The sequence below is a fragment of the Peromyscus eremicus genome, chromosome 15 (assembly GCF_949786415.1).
Source record: "Peromyscus eremicus chromosome 15, PerEre_H2_v1, whole genome shotgun sequence".
NCBI lineage: Eukaryota > Metazoa > Chordata > Mammalia > Rodentia > Cricetidae > Peromyscus > Peromyscus eremicus.
The window spans coordinates 20,642,908-20,662,830 of NC_081431.1; the positions used below are offsets into that span (position 1 = coordinate 20,642,908).

Sequence of the window (19,923 nt, forward strand, 5' to 3'; positions counted from 1 at the left end):
CATAGGTATATCTTTGGGGCCCTTCTTAGAGTATTCAGCTCTGTAAGACAATAGATTCCTTGACTTACAGAGGGGTATTTGATCTACATCTGGTGTAGAAGGATCTGCCTTGAATAGGTACAAGGTTTCCCTTTGACTGCAGTGGAATGAAAGCAGAACATGAGTTCAGATGGGCTGTCACTGTGGCCCCAATTATGTGTGGGAATTCCAAAGCAAGGTGGCTAGGATGCTAGAGTAGAGTCCTAGAAAGGAAGTCCATGCAGGCTTAGGAGGAGATGAGATGAACAGTTTCAGAACTCTAGCAACCTAAGTTTGCAAAGGAAACCTTAAAACATTGATCTATAGAAACCAATTTCAAGAGTTTGAGGGCATGAATTTAAGGAGACACTAGATACCTTGTAAGGACTATCTCACATTCCCATTCACTACTACAGAAGAAACATAAAAACAAACAAACAAAATGGTCTAGAGGAAGATTGTTGGTCTCAGGGCTGGATGGTCACCAGCCCTGTTGGTCTCAGGGCTGGTGAGCAAGACATGTAGCTGGGCTGGGGCCATTCTCTAGGAGCACAGGAGATGCCAAGCAAAGCTGCTCTCAGTGCCACTTCTATTTCTATTAAGAAATGCAGTGGTTGAGAATAAGTGTTGTAATGAATCCAAAGCTGGGCAGAGGTCAGAAGACGATTAGAGTGAATCTACACTCGACATTCCTGATCACAGAAGAACTAGCACCTTCACAAACCATGAATGCCTCGAAGCAGCAGACACCAGCCCTCTCCAGCTGCCTCTTTGAGAGGAGACATGAGAGACATTTCCAAGAAAGAGATGTTGAAATGGAGACCATGAAATCTTGGCTTGAGTAGAAGTAGGAAGGCAGGGAGGGAAAAATTGGATGGATAAGTGGGTTTGGGGATGAGATGAAATCCACAAAGATTGTTAGAATGTGATCCACAGACCACACAATAGCTGGATTATAAGGATAAGAGCTGTTTCTCTCAGACTGTAGAGCTAATGCAATAGAACGCTTGGCCAGCATTAGACACGGTCTGTCTTTTGAACTGTTCAAGAGATTTTTACATTAGAGAATTAGCCACATTTAAACAGACTCTGGATATATAAAATATGAATATTCTCCTGTGGTTAACCTGGGCAAGGGCTGGAATCACAAAGCTAAGTTATTATTGATAAAAGCCTAAATATAAGCAAAGATATGGCATATGCTAGTAAGGTAGCATTTTCTATAGTTATAAGTTTGATTTTAGAATTTGGCCTTGACATCTAGAAGAAATAAAGAGACCCAAAATTCTGCCTTATAAAAAAATTATCTTAAGAGAAACATTCTGATATCCATCATTCTTACTATGTGTCACTAAATATAGGCTCAAGGCTGAATGAATAAAGATGATCATCCATTTTTTACATTTCTGACACATTTGATCAATGTGAGTTTTCCCAAAGCATTTTCATTGTTGTCTATGTTATCATTTGTCTTTATGACAATGTGGAATGTAGGAACCACTTAGCCACATACCTTTCACATTCACTACTACAATAAATAGCTGAAAGAATGCCAGACACATTGAATTTTTGTGGCTGGGGATTGAACTCAGAGGCTCAAACATATTTAGCATGTACTTACCCATTGAACAATATCCTCTGATCCCTTAATTTTTTTTATAATGAACAAGTAATCATATAACATTTAAACAGTACCAGAGATAATAAAAAGACAATATAAAACACCACAAGAAGAAACAAAGAAAGGCTTATCCTGTTTTACCTAATTTTAAAAGGTGAGGCCTGCCATAGTCTAAATATTTTATTATCATTATAAAACTGCTTCTATTTAACCCAGAAGTGTACAACTTCTAATAACTTCACTTCATAAGAAACAAGTTAAAAGATCTTCTTAAATTGTCAATAAAGTGTAAAGAGATATTTATCTACTTAGTATGACTGGGAAATTCTGTCTTCCCCATGTGTAAATTACTAAACAAGTCCTACAGGCCTCTATCTATGCCTTGAATCATAGATGTTTACCAAATCCTCTGTGTTTTGGGAAACTAATTCCTAAATTTTCAGTGGCTTGTACTTGGTTTTTATTCATGTTTTTTTAATGACTAAGGAAGGTTCAGTTATAAAAACACAATCTCAATTTTGGTCTATAAAATACAAATTAACAATATTAGATAATAAATCATGTATAATGTGATAACATTAGATACAATAAATTGGGCATAATTTATAACAGATACATACTATGTGTAATAAATGTATGTAATAAATGTAAATAAAATGTGTGCTCTTGCTCACATTTTACATATGAAATCTGTCAAAATGTCTGCCTTTGTCTTAGATAAACCCTAGAATTAAGAACTTCCTACTTCTTGGGTGGGGGTCGCACATGCTTTTAATCCTAGCATGTGGGAGAGCAGAGGCTGGTGGATCTCTGAGTTCAAGGCCAATCTGCTTCGCAGAATGAGGTCCAGGATAGCCAGAATAAGCCACAAAGGATTACTGGACACTTTTACCTATATAATCTTGTACAGTCATGTATCATCTTTTTAAGTGACACATTGTTAATCTTAAAATTCTACCAGGTGGAAAAACCACTAATGGTTCTCTGATATCTAACCACAAGGCTATGATTTTGGTGGAAGAATGCTTTAGGAATGAATGAGATTTCTGCCTTCGTTCATATAGAGTTGAATCTGAGAATGATAATCACTTTGATTCATGGATCTCAACAGTGTTCTCTTTCAATCCCCAGGATTACCTTAAAAGTAGTATTTTTCCATCTAAAGGAAGTGGTGCATATGTTGATTAAATTGCGCCATGACTCATTCCTTATAAATCATCACCAGTGACACTTGACCAAACTTTGAAAGCCATAGTCGACTACAGAGAGAACAGCCCCAGTCTTCACAGTGTTATTTGGCCTCTCTCTCATGGCACGCTTGCCTCTAGGAGAATTCCTCAAGGAGCAAAATCTTTCCCAGAGCATGGCATGATATAAATCTGATCTTCAGAAGAGATGGTGCATTCCAGGGCTGAAATGTTTTGAGTAGCAAATGCTTTGATATAATTGTAAGTTTCAATGACTTTAAACAGTGAGGGAAAAAAAAAGTTTATTTAGTATCTTCTGAATTTTTCCATCCCACTTACTGTCTTCAGAATGGAGGGAGCATCAGTGAGATAATATTTACAGTTTTTAAGCTCTCTGAAAAAAATTATTAATTATGTAGTGGTATTAATTCGCCCCATAAAAATAGCAGATGGTGTCTTGAAGATTTAAAAGACACCAATGGACTTTGTTCTTCGGGTACAATGTTTTGACAAAGCAAATAAATACCAGATTGTACTGAGGTCACAAGCAGAGTTAAAATGTAAGAGAATGGGTTGGTGATGTAGCTCAGTGGTAGAGCACTTGTCTAACATGTATGCAAGGACCTCAGTTCAATCTGTATCATTGAAAACAACAATAAAATCAGCAAAAAGTAACTAAAAAAGAAAGAAAAACACACTTCACAAAATAATCTTAAAAACAAAAGCACAAAGACATAGTATCTTTATAATACATACTATTTAAATAATAGTTCACAAAACACCCTCCAAAAACAATGAAGACTAGCCCCAGAAAAGCACAGTTGGCAACTTGTCAGCCTCTCGTGCCTGCCATGTGATTAACCCAAGTCTTGTTAGTTTGGATATTGGGGGATGGGGGCGTTGTTTTTTCAATAATGCCAAAATAATCTTGTTTAAACTTGCATTGAACCAGATGCCTGCTACACATCTGCCTAAGGAGGGAAGAAACATCTCTGCAGCTTACCTTGACTGATGAACTGCTCCATGTTTTCCTTGAAAGGCTGCATGTGCTCTTCGGAGGAGACCTGGTACACTTTACCCGCTTCCACCTCACAGGCTGAAATGAAGAAAGCAAGACCATTTTTAGAGCACCACACTGTTGAGGGAACATTGCACTGGTTTTTAGAAAGCCTAAGAGTCAGTGTTGGAAAACCCTTCAACCACCTTCATTGACATGCGCTGTGTATTCACATTGGATCTTCATAGATATATATCATATATCCCATCAACAAACCACAAAAAGACATTCCTCAGAAAGTATATACCCAGAACTACCACTTCTAAACTGATCTGCTGGACAAGTGACTTAGACCTTCGGTCTTCAGTTCCTTCATGTGCAAAATGGTAAGGACGCCAGAGCCTATATCATAGTGCAGTTCCGGGGCCAGAACCTGTTAAGAGCTGAGAGCTGTGCAGTAGTGCCCAGTAGACAGAACAGCAAGAGCTAAGCGCTTGTACTATCATAAATATCGACTGACTTCTAATGCAAGTTTACAGTCAAAATTTCTGACACATGAAACCAAGAGGGGGTGACCCTTAGCAGGACGGTCAGTATAACAAGGTTCTGACTTGCCAGCACCAGGTACTTTTTACCCATAATTTAGTCAAATGTTTCAAGTAAGGCAAGAGAGGGGACACTGCTAGGACAAATGAGGAGGTCAAGGTTTAAATATGGCCACAGGAAGAAAGAGCAGACTCCTCAGTAAAGTTCTGAGCTCACACTGAAGTTTGTTCTCCCTTTCCATTCTACAGCCTCATAAATACCTTAGGGCAGACCCAGCTGGAGTTGAGAGTCATTTCTAAGGAGGTTTCTGAAGACATGCCTGTCACTATGGAAAGGAGTGCTCTAACTCAGTAAGGGATCTGAAGCTGAAAACTATACCCTTGAATATAAATATCAGCCAGATCCATGCTGGCCTGGAAAACCGGCCATTAGTCTCTTAAACTTAGGTTCTTCCTATAAAACCATGTTTCCTTTCAATGAAGTCACTCGCCTGTGTGTGTGTGTGTGTGTGTGTGTGTGTGTGTGTGTGTGTGTGTGTGTGTGTGTGATGTGTGGGTGCATCGCTGTCAGGACTACTCAGAACCTGCTTGGTGAAGGGAATGGATCAGATAAGAAGAGAGACTGCAGCTATCTGTCTGGGATTGTATTATTGATGGCAGCCCCGTGAAGACACAAACACTTTTTGTTTGTTTGTTTGTTCTACTGTACTGAGGTTTGAACCCAGGGTCTTGTACAAGCTAGGCTAGCCACGTACTGAGCTATACCCACAGCCCTCTTTGGAGTCGTTATTTTGAGAGGAGGTCTCACTACGTTGCTCATGTCTGCCTTGAACTCACTCTGCAGCCCACGCCAGTCTTAAACTTAAGATCTAATAATCTCTAGACTAACTGAGAGAATAGGTTTATGTCAGCCAGCTTCATGTCTTCTTTGAAATGTCTGCAGATGATTCTAAGCACATACTCAATCATATCATACTTTCAAGAATTTCTAATATAAGTCAGACCGTGAATAGGAAGGTAACATAGCCATTGCTTAGAAAAAATGAGGCCCAATTTATTAGTGCCACCCCTTAATATTTCAATCAATTATTCCTAGCAGGGTCAAATGAAAAGATGCTAAAAAGTCTCTAAGCAGCTTTGAACTGTTAAGCAATTTCTTCCATCATCTCAAACCTCACTTGACTGCCTTCCTGCAGCCAGGGTTCAGCTCCATATACTGTAACAGCCAGGAACAAAATGAAAATGCTTCTATTCACAGGAAGCTGTTTATTCTAAACCAGTCAGTCTTTAACATTTCTTCCATGTCAATGAGAAGAGTTAAAGCCTATCAAACTAGTGTCTACTGGGTTAGGGCGGCATGGAAGAAAAAAATAATCCAGCCTCTTCTCTTGTCTGAGAGGCAAGGAGGATGAACATTTGACTAAATAGAAACTAGGCTTGGTGGCCTGCAATTCCACTTGGGAGGTAGAGACAGGATGATCAGCAGTTTAAAGTCATCCTTGGCTATGTAACAACTTTAAGAGCAGCCTGAGCTAGATACATAAGACACTGTCCAAAAATCAAAGCAAAATAACATTAGAAAGTAGGATAATCTTAGTTTCATTCATGGAGTTCTATCATGTCCAGAGATGTACAATGTCAAAACAGTGCCCTGACAGTAGGAAGTGACGGAAATTCATCTCACAGGGCTGTTGTCTCTGGGGAAGGGGAAGAGTTCGCTATCAGCAAAGCAGAGCCAGATCATGGGCCAACTGTGGCAAAGTGTTCGAATGTTTTCACTCAGCAAGTGTGGCAGAATAGAATATTTAACCAATAAGAAAATGAAAACTGTGGGCTAGGGAGATGGCTCGGTGTGTAAAGACCTTGCCACGCAAGCCAGATGACCAGAGTCAAAACCCACATAAAGCATAGTACAAGAGCAATTACCTGCGAACCTGGTATTTCTGTGGTGAGCTGGGAAACAGATACCAGTGAATCGACAAAGCTCATGTGCCAGCTGGCCTGACTTCCACAGCAGCTACCAACAATGTAGACCTGCTTCCAGGAAGGTAGGGAGCCCAAACCCAGGGTATTCTCTGACCTCCACAAGTATGCCAAGACATGTGTGTACTAGCATTCACATATGCAAATATGCAACATGCACAGATTCATATCACACACACACACACACACACACACACACACACACATTGTGCATATACACATTCAAGAGAAGAAAATATTTTAATACGTTCTTTAGATTACTTTATATTTAAAATGTTTTCATTTAATTTTGTAAGTAATCTCACCATACTCTTATGAACTATATTCTTAGTATAAGGTAAACAAAATTATGTTTTTCTCTGTTTAATCTATCTTTTACCTTGAGTCATAGTAGAATTCCCTGTACACAATGAGAATTGAGCACAACTGGAGATCTAGAAAACACACGAAACCTGTTTGTCCAGTGTCTTGGAGTTTCTAGTGGAGTCCACTCACACCTTCATCAAGAGCTCTTTTCTCATCAAACTGCTCTAGCCATCAGAATTGACATCTAAATATAAAGCAGATTTCTCTCTATAGTCAAACCTCAATGGAATATGCCTGGAGGTTGCTTTTAAATATTACAAGTGTTCAGAAAAAAACTTGTGCAATTAAAAGCAAAAAAGAAGTACAGGTCTCTAACGGTAATGGAATTCTAGTCTCCAAAGGTGGGTTTATTATGTACTCTCACCCACCTTTCTCCATTTATTTACTGCACTCTATCCCTAGTATGTACATATGTGGAATATTAATTATAATTAATCCACAGGTCAAGATGATTCATATCTATCCTCTGGTCACAGTGAACTTCTTGTTAATCTGTAAAATGCCATAGTTATTCAATTTCTCCATATTGCATATTCGCCTGACATATTCTCAGCCCTTACGATCAGTTACTGGTACTTGTACTTACCTAAACATACCTAGTTTGGGGGTCAATTGTCACTCTGAAGCAAGAGAGCCAATCTATTCCTCAACTTCACATGTCCCTTCTCTATAGAACATGTTCACGACACAGGATAAAAGCAAGGATTAGGATTAGGAAAAAAATGAATACAAGTCTAGTTTAACTACCAAATATGGAAATTGTTCTCTTAAGTCAGCGGTTCTCAACCTTCCTAATGCTGCAACCTTTAATACAGTTCCTCATGTTATGGTGACCCCCAACCATAAAACTGTTGTGTTGCTCCTTCATAACTGTAATTTTGCTACTGTTATGAATCGTGATGTAAATATCTGATATTCAGGATATGACTCACAGGTTGAGAACCACAGTCTAAGATATCTGAGTCCTAACTAAGAGTTGAACCTGAAGAGCCAAGCTCTGAGATGTCTGTCAGGCAGCCTGGAAAAGATAGCAGTTAGCGATAACAGAGGCTCACAATTGTTTAGTTGTGTATCTTTGTCTCTGATTATGGTTCCTATTGCCTAAGGCCAGGAGTGGCCACCTGGGTATGCACTGCTTAAAGTATAAAGGACCCAGAACTTTACATAGAAGAAAGTGTTATCAGCTACACTCATGATTATGAATTTCTTTCATCTGAACTCACTCCAGTGGTAGATGGCGCAATACTACACAGGATACCAAAGCCCAAATTCCAGCTCTCAAAGCTCTTCCTTGTGAGATAAAAAGTATTCTATAATTTGTGGATAGTTTGTCAAAAATGAAGGAATTGCTGGTACAACACATCATGGTATGGCTTGGAGTTTAAAAAGTGGTGTGCATGTACTGTTCTCATGCATATTCTAACATTCAATGCAGATAAGAATAATTTTAAGGCAGTTACCACAAAAGGCATTGGGATATTTCTTTAAAACATTGTCTCCCATTCTATTCTTAGCCATAATATACCATATTTCACAACATATCATTCTGGCTCTTACTTATCATTTTAAAAATTGGTATGTGACTGCAATTTTTTAAGAACACAAAACACTGCAATATAAATGTGAAGGGTCATTTAGAAACATTATTAAAATCAGAACAAAGATAGAGTTCTTGGAAAACTTAATTACAGTCAAATCCAAATATTAAAAAACATTAGTCAGGAGGCTGTTGGCTTAACTGAGTCATTCCAATTGTGTTAACTTTTGTTTAATTTAACGACTTTCCTGAGCCAAAAAGATTTTGTGTGATGTTAAAGGATTGATATTAGGAAGTATGCATTGGGCTTCCCAACAAAGAAAAATATAGCCAGAGGGAAGGAGAAACAAAAACCTCAGATATTTCTTATAAAATAGACTCCAACACAACAATTTCATGTACAGAACAGCATGCTGTGAGACAGGGGAAACACCACCTTATCACTGTCAGATTAACCATCAACATTTCTTGGCTCTCCCTGAAGCAGATCTAGGACATGAGAAATTTGGTTACTGTTTTAGGGAGTTGGGAGATTCCAGCCATAATTGACTCAAGTCTCCAAGTTCAATCAATGTTAATTACAGCCTAAAACTACTGTTTCTCTTTGAGCTTCCAGAAAGTTACATTAATATCTACAACATACACAAAGGAGAACAAACACGTTGATTAGAAGGAAAACCCTAGAAATTCTAACCTTCCAGAACCAAATTGCCCCCCTTTCCCACAGAAGAGCTTCATCTATACATCTTATGGGAGAGAGAGAGAAAGAGAGGTTGAGAGAGGTTGAGAGAGAGAGAGAGAGAGAGAGAGAGAGAGAGAGAGAGAGAGAGAGAGAGAACAAATTCTAAATTCTATTTCCAGAGACTTACAGGCAGTGAGATGCATACTACTTCCTTTTTACAAATATAAGAGTGAAAATTAAATACACACACACACACACACACACACACACACACACACACACATATATATACATATTACACAGAGAGAAGAAGGCATAGATTTAAGAAATATCTATGGGTTAAAATTAGCAGAACTAGGCCAAAGTTAGAATGCAAGTATGTAAGTGATCTTTCATGAAGAAACAAACTTCAGAATGTACTGGGGAAGCTCTTTGGAATATACCTGCGAGAACTACATCTAAGCCATTTTGAAAATGATCTCCAAGGTTAAAGACACATACATAAAAATACAGAAAAGAATGGGGAGAAATGTACATGGAGTCAAAGGGGAGAAGAAGAAGGAAGTCTAGTTATCCGAAATTCAAGGCATCATCTAATTGCTCATTTGGAGGGAGCAGAAGACACAGAAAGAGATGGAACAAAGTCAAGGACTTGGTAGGGGACTTACGGCTTTTAACTTGGGGAAAGTTCAGTCTATTAAACATCTCAAAAATCAGTAGCAACTTTAACAAACTTGGAAACTATTTCATGAGTTCAAAGTGTTTTACTAGTGCCCTGGTATTGATTTCTAATGTATGCATGTCTAGTAAAAAGATAATTATAGGAGAAATGATTGGATGCCATTTATGGATTTGTAGCTAGCATCTCTAGGCTACTTTTACTGTTTTATTAACTTAGATGAATAAATGGAAGGCATTTTTATAATAGCCAATGGAGAAACAACATGCCACAATATTCAGGAAGGCAGACTGAGTTTTAACTACCCTTTATTACTTACCACTAGGAGACTTGGACACATTCCTGAGTCTTGCTAGCCCTATTTTCCTCACCTGCAACATGGAAAGAGCAGCTGTTTTGCCCAAGAGTTTCATGGTACGAGGTTGCGTATAAGATGCACTGTGCTTTCAGCACTGTCTTAATGCATGCTGAAATCCTATTTCACTTGCATGGATTACGTGTGATACTAACCTGTGTGAACTTCCAGCTTTTGGAACACTGCAGAAGTATTTTAGGTGATCTTGGTAAATTGTGGGATGAACAGAGCCATAAGCTATAACAGACATACACAAGATTGCTTGGTGTAAGTGCATTCATGAATATGTGTATTCATGTGCACACAGGTGCATGTGCACATAAGTGTGCACATGTGGAAGCCACAGGGCAACCTTACGTGTTCTTCAGGAGGCATCCATCTTGTTTTTAGAGACCAAGTTTCTCAACCTGACATGGAACTCATCTGTTTGGCTAGGCTGGGTGGCCAAGGAGCCTCAAGGATCCCCTCTCTGATATCCAATGTAGCAATTCCATGCACATGCCAGCAGTTCTGGCTTTTTGTGTGGGTTCTTGGAATCAAACTCAGGACCCCATGTTTGAATGTTGCAATGTACACTATGTGACACTGAGAACACACTCAGTGTAGTATAGAGGCAAAGGGCTGAGAAGGGCTAAAGATGTACGAGGGCCTTCAAGTTGACAACTTGTCATCTGTCATCAGAACCAAACCAGATGTGACAACTAACTTCAGACATCTTGAATACTGCTAAACATCTCTCATAAATCCTGCTTTGATTATTTCCTTCTCTATATTTTAGAAATAGGCAACCTCATTGGTTAGGCGGTCTAGATGGCTTTCAAGGTGGGAAGACAACATAAATGATTAAAGATGGGTAAAGGTGCTTGCCACCAAGTCCAATGACCTAAGTTCAATTCAAGCAGACATGATGGAAGGAGGAAATCAACATCTGAAAGTTGTCTCTGGTCCCCACATACACAACATGTAGGCCCATGCCCATGCACACAGACAGACAGACAGACAGACAGACACACACACACACACACACACACACACACACACACACACAATAAGGAAACGTATTCAAAAAAGGATATAGTGTGGCTGACCTCTCTCCAAATGTTATAGATCCCTCCACTTTGAAGCTGAAAGCCATGACGGCAGGTAGGACCAGGTTAGAATAATGAAAACAAGCAACTAAATGAATGTCAACTATGAAAATTATTGGTTTTCTGTTTATTTGTTTGTTTGTTTGTCTTCTTCCAAACCACCTTTCTATATCTAGCTCTTAGATAATGGTGTTAAGATTCTGAAAATACCTTTCCTCTTTAACAAATATCTAAGTGATGAGTTTCCACAGTGAAAGGGGGGAATAGGCTGTATAGAGGAGCATGGAGAGGGCTGATGGCTAGCCACTAATAGGTTGCTCATCTTTACAATCAGACACTGGTGATTCCGGTGTCTAGTATGTTTCCAGACACTCAAACCAGCATCAACACATCCCTCAAAAGTGTGTGTAGCCAGGCAGAGACCTGTCAGCCAGAATCCCAAACTCAGCTCTCAGATGCTCAGTTATATCTAGGAGATGACATTGTCCTGATGCCTCCAATCCTATTTCCCCAGCGTCTGTTCCCCCAAGTCCTTAGGGCAGCATCTGCAGCACAAGTATCCTCTCTCTGAGGCTTAGGTCCAGCCCAATGGGGCATCCCCTCTAAAGGTGTCTGCTCTACACTAACTTCAACGTCTCTTGATTTCTTGAGTTCCATAGATGATGGTTGCTTCCTACATTACTTAGTCATTTTTTGTACTGTTTTGATCTTTCAATATGTGTTAACTTCTCTATATGAAATCACTTCTATTAAAGTAGTATGGTTTTGGTTTTCCTTAGTTTACTCTAAAATAGTAAAAGCAATAAAAAATGGATTATGTTTCTGTAAGACCTCAACAGCTTTCTGACACTGGTAGTTAATTTTATTTTTACTATTTCCTTCTAAATAATATATGTTTGAATTGTTTAACCAAAAATTACTTCTCTTTCATATTAATCTTTTTACCTCCAAGAAGAGTATTATATCTTCTTCTTTAACATAGTATATTCTTTTAATTAAATTTCTTATGTTCCTTAGCTATGTTTACTTTTGAATTTGGCAAGTTATATAATTTCTTCATATAGAACAGAAAAGACTGAACAATCACACACTTTAAATTAGTGGAGCCCAAATTACTCAGTTTCAACTCTAAATCAAACATATTCCTGGATGGTTGCCCAGTTTTCTTTCTTCTCAAATAAGATTATTAACCCTGTCTTACACATAAACGAACACATATAACAATCACATAAATATAAAGAATAATTAAATGAATACCCACATTTTCAATTCACAACTTAAGAAAAAGAACATAACCAATATTTTGAAAGAGGCCAGTGTATTCCCTAGTGACCCATTACCGTAGGCCCAGTGAATTCTGTTGCTTATACCCCTCCCTGCCTCTTTGCCCTAAGAAATTAATTGCTTGCTTATATATTTGAACTTTACAAGCTGAAATCAGAGGGCTTGGATTTTTCATATGCCTTGGTTTTTCTTAAGATTGATAAATGAGCTGGGTGGTGGTGGTGGTGCACATCTTTAATCTCCACCCCCACTCAAAACAAGATTGATAAAGGATTTATGTTTTAGTAATACAACAAACATGGTTCAGGAAGTTTTCTTCTTCAGTAGAAGGTTCTTTGAAAGAAGATGCCGGATTTTGCTTGGTGGCTATCTTTTTGAAAGGCACTCATGGTGGGGTCGTGGGGGGCTTTGCTGCTCTGTGGTGATATGAATAAAGTTTTTTTGTGACAAGTAGAATCTATCTATGAGCCAGGTTGCTAGCTCAGAGACTTCTGCCATCCCAAGCTTATTGAGATTTTGGCATAGTTTCTCCAGAGAACGCATCACCTGCCAAAGACACTGGGCCACAAGGCATCATCTGGAGTAACTGTATTAAGAAAAAGTTACCAACAGCCTGAAGAAATCAAAATGGCTGAAGAAAAAAGGCATTACACTGAGCTAGGAAGCCTGACTGAGAGGCCGGCATGGGAACCTTCAGGTTAGAAGAAAGACCCAAATCAATGGATGTCTTTACAGAAACACTAAGATGAGGTTCAGGTCTTTTACTAAAATGCCAAAGCCCTAACACATTGTTCCTCAGCTTCCTCAGAAATAAAAATCAAGACAGTATGCAGAAGCAAGAGGGCTAGATGGAGGACGAGTGACTTTGTGGAGACAGCACATTTGTCATTAACAAATAATCATATTATTAATTCAATTTTACCTCACGAATAGCAAAAGCTACTGAATATTTACCACAGAGTACTGTAATGGCTTAACCCTTTTTCTATATCTGATTAAAACAATTGCCTCTTAAAAAAAAGTGTAGACAGGCTATTTGAAACTTCTTAAAGCAATCCTCAAATTTGATTGTATAAATTAATCATTTTAGGGGCTGGAGAGATGATTCAGCAGTTAAGTGCACAGGCTGTTTTTCCGAAGGACCCAGGTTTGATTCCTAGCACCCACATGGTTGCTAACAACCCCATGTAACTCCAGATCCAGAAGATCTGATACCCTTTTCTGCCCGCCAAGCATACTGGGCATTTATGTGGTACACAGACATGCATGCAGGCAAAACATCTACACACATAAAATAAAAATACATAATCTAAAAGTAAACTAAAATAAATTAAAACAATAGTTTTTTCTAAGGCTACACAGATCAAAGTAGATACTGTTTATAAGCAGTATAATTTCATCTAAAATAACCTCCAGTTTGACCTCAATTTAGTTATATAAATGTATGTCTACTTATACACAAACCACTCTTAAAAGAGAGAAGTAACTTCAGGCATCAATGATAGGAAAAACTATATTTCTGATGGTTCTTTATTCCTCAAAAATTGGACTTAAATTTTAATAAGATTTCCTTCCTTGTGCCCAAATCATCTTCTCTATAAAAATAATCAAAATTTGAAAAGTAAGGGATATTTTTTAACTCTCAGAATCTGACACCACTTCGAGCTAAGGTGATTTTACAAACAGCAGCAGCAACAACAGCAAACCGTGATATTGTTTCATGAACTTGTTCCCTTGTAAACTCAGAGGCAAGTCATGCTTGTGTTCTTAACACAGTACCAAGCCTATACTTCTCAAAATGTGCTCAGATGTATTATTCCACTGACCACAAAATCCGCCACACATTTTATGGGGGGACAAAAAGGGTGCTCTGCGGTAAAATAAACCAAAGAACTGCTGCGAATCCCTCTGCTGTAAAAAAATACTATGAATTCCTTTCCCAATTAAACTTAACGTTGCAGTTTCTGTATTTATTTGGTCATGAACCCCCTGTTATGGTTCAGACGTGGCATGCCCCCCAGAGACGCACGCATTGGAGGCTTGGTTCCTAGCCAGCCATGTCACAAGGGTATTGCTCTCAGCCATGTTCTCACGTACCGATGAGCTCATAGCTGAACGGGCTACCGATAGGTTGAAAGTCGTTGAAGGAAGTGGGTTCCTGGATGCATATTTGGGAGTGTGTATCTTGTCTCCAGAATCATGTTCTGTTTTCTATCCTTCTGGCTGCCATGAACTAAGGAGTTCTTGGCAGGCTCACTCACGTACTTCCCATTTCTATGACATTAAATTGATACAGCCAACAGACAAAGGCGGGGGTTGCTAGGAAAGTGTTACCGTTGTTGGTCAATGGTCCCGGTCTTTCAATACATTCATCCTCCCTCTATGTGAACCATGCCCCCTTCGTGGCTGCAAACATTGGCTTAACCTCCTGTGTTTTTCTACTTATTGCTAAGATGATCCTCCAATATGTAGTTTTCTATAGCTAATACATTGCCCTAGGAAATAAACGCCCAAGCGATATAGTGAAAAGAGGTACTGAGTACTCATCATTCATGTCCATTACCTAACATTTGTGCTGCTGGGCTCTGAGACTTAATGAGAATCTGCTATTTTCATTGTTCCATATACATTTAATACCTATAAGTTCTAAAGAAAATCCATGTGTTCATGTGTCACGTGTTTGTAATTATGTATCTAAGTATGTGTGTAAACATTTCTGTGTATGTGAAGGTGTGACTATCTCTGTGTATGTGAAGGTGGTAATATATGGTGGTATATGTGGTAATTGTAGATCTCTGTGCATGCATGTACATGTTTATGTGTGCACATGTGTATGTTTGTGTACGTGTGTATCTGAGTGTATGTGCCTGCGTGCTTGTATGTGTAACTGCATATTTACTAATAATATCATTCCTCTTAATAATTATCTGTAAATGATGAAATCCTAATTTTCAAGAATGAAGTGCTGATGGGAGTATGAAGTCTTTCCCAGCCTCTCCAGAAATGCCCATGGCACCACATCACTGTGTATGTAAATTGGAACTAAACAAAGCCATAATTTTTGAATTGTCATAAACTCTATAATAGGAATACTTTTGTAATACTTTAAGAATGAATTTATTTTTAACCCTATTTTAAAAATGTATTCTTTGGAAAGTTGGTACATGTATACAACATATCTTGAACATATCCAGTCCTTACTCCCCTCCTTAAAACTCTTCCCAGGACCCCTCATCACATCTCCCTCCCAACAACTTAAATGTATGGTGCCATAATCCTCCACAAGAACAAACTTGTTCTTAACATAATTGTTATACTCAGATAAGGCAAAGCTATCTTTCTTGGCCCTAATCAGTAGGTACCTATACATAAAGCCGGAGTACAACACAACTGAGGGACAGAATTGTAGCCCTTCTAACAGGAGTTACCATATTTTTGCCCCTCGAACAGGAGCTACTGTATTTTTGCCCTTTTAAGAGCAGTTATTGTGGTTTTGGGTACTGACCACATCTCACTAACACCTAGTGTGTACCATGAAATATATAAGAACTTCAAGAAAAATGTTATACTTACTGAAATCCATCTCAATATATCTGTGACCAGACATAGCTGCCATAAATCTGGTGACAGATCAGGAACCCCTTGGGTAAATGCATCTGCTATTTCAGGACTGGGTCTCTTCAAAACTAAATCTTTCTTTTTTAAATTTCTGTGCAGAAGTGAATAGCTCTTTTTTTCACTTGGTAACACAATATCAAATGAAAACTATGGTGATATTTTATTTGTGCTGAAATGTGATATTTTATTTATATGTTAATAAATAAAGTTTGCCTAGAGATCAGAGGTCATATTGAACCATAAACAGAACCAATCACATGGCAGGCAGAGTCTCTGTGTGTTCAAGAACACAGCCAAGTGTGGTGATACACGCGTTTAATCCCAGTACCCACCATAGAGACCTGGAGGTCTATATAGACAGACAGTGACAAGGAAGTGATGTGGCTGGGCTTACAGCCAATGAGAAGGCAGAACAGGAAGGCAATAAAAGCACAGGTTAGACAGGAAGAAGCTCTCTTGGGAAGCTACGACGAGATGGTAAGCTAAGGTTAGTTGGCGGATATTGCTTTGATCTCTATGGCTTATAACTCTGTATTTGGCTCTGTGTTTCTTATTTAATAAGACTGTTTAGAAATTCGTCTACAGAAAATTTCATGTCATCTTATTTGTTCCCCTGCCTAAACTTAATATAACTCAAAAAGGTTAAAATACATTCTCAAAACTATAACAATAAATGAGGCAAAAAGGGGGAAAAGACGTTGTTTAGAAAAGTAAATTTAGGAAGACTATTATCTTGTGTGTAAATGTTACTAGTAAAAGACATTTGGGCATTTCAGATAATCACCAATCAAAACTGCATGATATAAGGCTTTGTTATTCACAATACAACAGTAAACACACAGTGTCACTCAACCTACTATGCACAGGAACATGCTTTGTTTTTACAAATGTTGACAAATCACAGAATTTTGGGCAAGTGTATCAAAGGAGAGCAGGCAAGAACTATTAATCTTTCAACAATGACAGGGTTTTTGTCCAACCATGATATGGAGACTATCCAAAGAGTCTTGGCTACAAAATAAAAACAAGACGTGAACTTATTCCCAGTGGAATGGACTGTTACTCAAATGGCTAAGATAGGATTGAATAACTGAATTTCCAATGCCCAACTTTTTGAAGCAACAAAAAATAAAAACATTGGCAGATTTTTCTTTTGCTATACATAGAAAGAACGGCTCTGTGCAGCTTCTGCCTAAGTGATTTATTTTTTTAAAAAAATCCTTAAAAGTCTATCATCTCTCATTCACATTACACATTAAAAAAAAAAATGTAAGTTCAAGGTCACACATTACCTTTCAGGTCTTTCTTTAGTTTTCTGAGATCTTTCTGGAAGTCTTCAAACTTCATCTGTGAGGCCTGGAAGAGCTCCTGAGGTTCTGCCAGAGGGAAGACACACTGCTCCTTGCCAGCATCCTAATTAGCAAACAGGATTTTAGAACTAATCAGTGGGAGAGATAAAAATCACAGGACGTGGAAGTGGCGGCAACTCCAACAAAACAGCTGGAAAAATAACAACGGAGTCAGCCCACAGAGAAGAATGGGCTGTTGGGACAACTCAGTGAGCAAGGACGCTTGCTCTGCCCTCAGCTAGGACCTGAGTTCAAACCTACGGCACCCATGAAAAAAGTCAATCATGGCTGCATGAGCCTGTAACCTCAGCATTGTGGGGGCGGGGTAGAAATAAGATGATCTGAGACCTGTCTGGCCAGCTACTGAGCCCAGCTGAAATGGCAAGCTTCCTGTACACTGAGAGACTCTGCATCAGGGAAATAAGATGGAGAGCATAGAAGAAGGGGTCACAGGTCTTACTCTGGCCTCTGCATCTGCAAGCTTGCACAAACACGCCCACACACTCACATGTATGCACTATACGCATGCGTACAGGCAAGAAAAAGAAAATCAAAATGGAGCGGTATGTAAAATTGGTCTTACCTCATCAAAATTTCGAAGATAATAGGAAACAATATATGACAAGAGGCTTCTGCTGTTGTCCTAGGCAGAAAGATCAGAGTAAGTAACACATGTTTCAAAATGATTCTGTATTATTAAGTTTACAGAGTAAATTAAATTGCAGGGAATGTGTATATATATATATATATATATATATATATATATATATATATATATATATATGAGAATATTCTCAGTAGTCTTGGCTTATATACTGCCTCGGTCATTGTATCTAAAGGGCTGGATGACAGATTTTTTTTCTTTCAATGTAAGTGACAAGAGAGAGCATCACTGTTTAAGGGAGAAGTTCAAAGGTAAATAGGTTGCTGTTTTTATTCCTCTCCACCAGAAATTTAATTCAATATTTTTATCTTTTATTTAATGTATTTATTTTGAATTTGCTTAATACTTTTGTTCTTTTAAAATTTATGTATATGTTTTGCCTGCATATATGTGTGTGCACTACATTTGTGCCCGGTGCCCAGACACCAGAAGAGGGCATTGGATTCCCAGGAACACGAGTTACAGGGGGTTGTGAGCCTGGGATAGCTGGGAACAGAACTTGGCTCTTCTAAGGAAGAGCAAGTAATCTTTGATGTTGAGTAATCTCTCCAGGCCAGCAGTTAGATTTTCAAATATCACCATAATGAGAGAAATAAATATTGCTTATAATTCCATATAAATGATCTAGTGGGTACTGCCATAATATATAATTCTTGGATTTGGCAGAAATTCATTAGCACGTAGACCAGAGAAATGGACAAATATTTCAGGTAAGTGAAGACTTCTAAAATGCCAATGTAATTTACAATTTGTTATATTAAGAACTGAGATTGAGGAATTAATACTTATGCTACCATTATTAAGAAAATGTATATACCATTTGAAAATGTTAAATTGTTTTATATCCTATATTCTTTAAAGTTATTTTATATCCTATATTCTTTAAAGTTTTCAAAGAACAATATTTTATTTCCTTCCAGGCACATCTAGAAGCATTAATTTTTAGTTGAGTTTTTTGCCTTATGCCCATTAATCAACAGATAACTTAAGTTTGAGAAAATCTAGTGCACAATCTAAATTCTCTGAAATATTTCCTCTGTTAAATTACAACAGATATGACCTAATGACCTAATTTGGTCTCTATACTTTGGTGACAGAGTTGGCAGAATGGCCTCCTTACATAGTGAACTGCAACCCAGCTTGATGTTACTCTAAAAGTATACACTCATAACCAAGCAACTGAGACTCAGCTAATCACAGCAGAGAGACTTCCAACCAATTGGAGGGTGAAAGCTTCCAAATCATGGCCATGTAAGACAAATGTCAACTGCTTTGATTCCAGCTTTCTGTATTTCACATCTGGCTGTAAACACAACCTGCACTCATTAGGATACGGGCAGGGCATTTGGAACAATCTTTGGTCTGTAATGTTACCTGACCCTAGAACTTTCTCTTGTGCAAATAAATCTTGTTAAACTTAACTGTACTCAGAGCTTCTGTTACTGAATCTAGGCATGAGTTTTCCTGTATTTATGAAAAGAAAAACACCATTTGGTGATCAAGTTTCATGGGATACAGTAATATGGCCATTAAAGATTTCCCCATCAGACAAGATTTGCTTGTGGCTCAAACAACTTGAGGTCTATTCTTTGTCCTAAATTGTCAATCAATGAAACAGCAGTATATGAGTCAGTTAGTAAAACATATTTTAAATGCTTGTCTATAGGCATAATGAGAGAATATTCTGGATGATCTGAAACTGCAGTCTCTATTCTATAAATATTACTGAGGAGTAAATACATTTACATTTGCAACCTAGAGAAAGTTCAAATTCAAAAGATCTTACATAGATATTATGAGAGGACTATAGTGTTCTAATTATTAAATATTTTGCTCCTTGTCTCAGTATTTTTTACTATAGGTTATTTTGTGATTATTTAAACTAATAAAATAAAATTTAATAGACAAAGGAGGAAGAGATACAAGGCAAAAACACAATCCATCTTCATA

At 38.0% G+C, this 19,923-nt stretch overlaps 1 protein-coding gene across 2 annotated transcripts in view; it reads right to left on the reverse strand.

Moving 5' to 3' along the window:
• Fmn2 (formin 2) overlaps positions 1-19,923 on the reverse strand; it is a 298,406-nt gene that overhangs the window by 93,163 nt on the left and 185,320 nt on the right. The window contains exons 12-14 of one of the 2 annotated variants that reach the window (XM_059280274.1): positions 17,893-17,952; positions 17,253-17,373; positions 3,830-3,922 (exon numbers count right to left, since the gene is read on the reverse strand). In XM_059280274.1, the coding sequence (XP_059136257.1) occupies positions 3,830-3,922; positions 17,253-17,373; positions 17,893-17,952 (274 nt within the window). The remainder of the gene's footprint in view (positions 1-3,829; positions 3,923-17,252; positions 17,374-17,892; positions 17,953-19,923) is intronic. The other variant, XM_059280275.1, reaches the window with a different exon arrangement.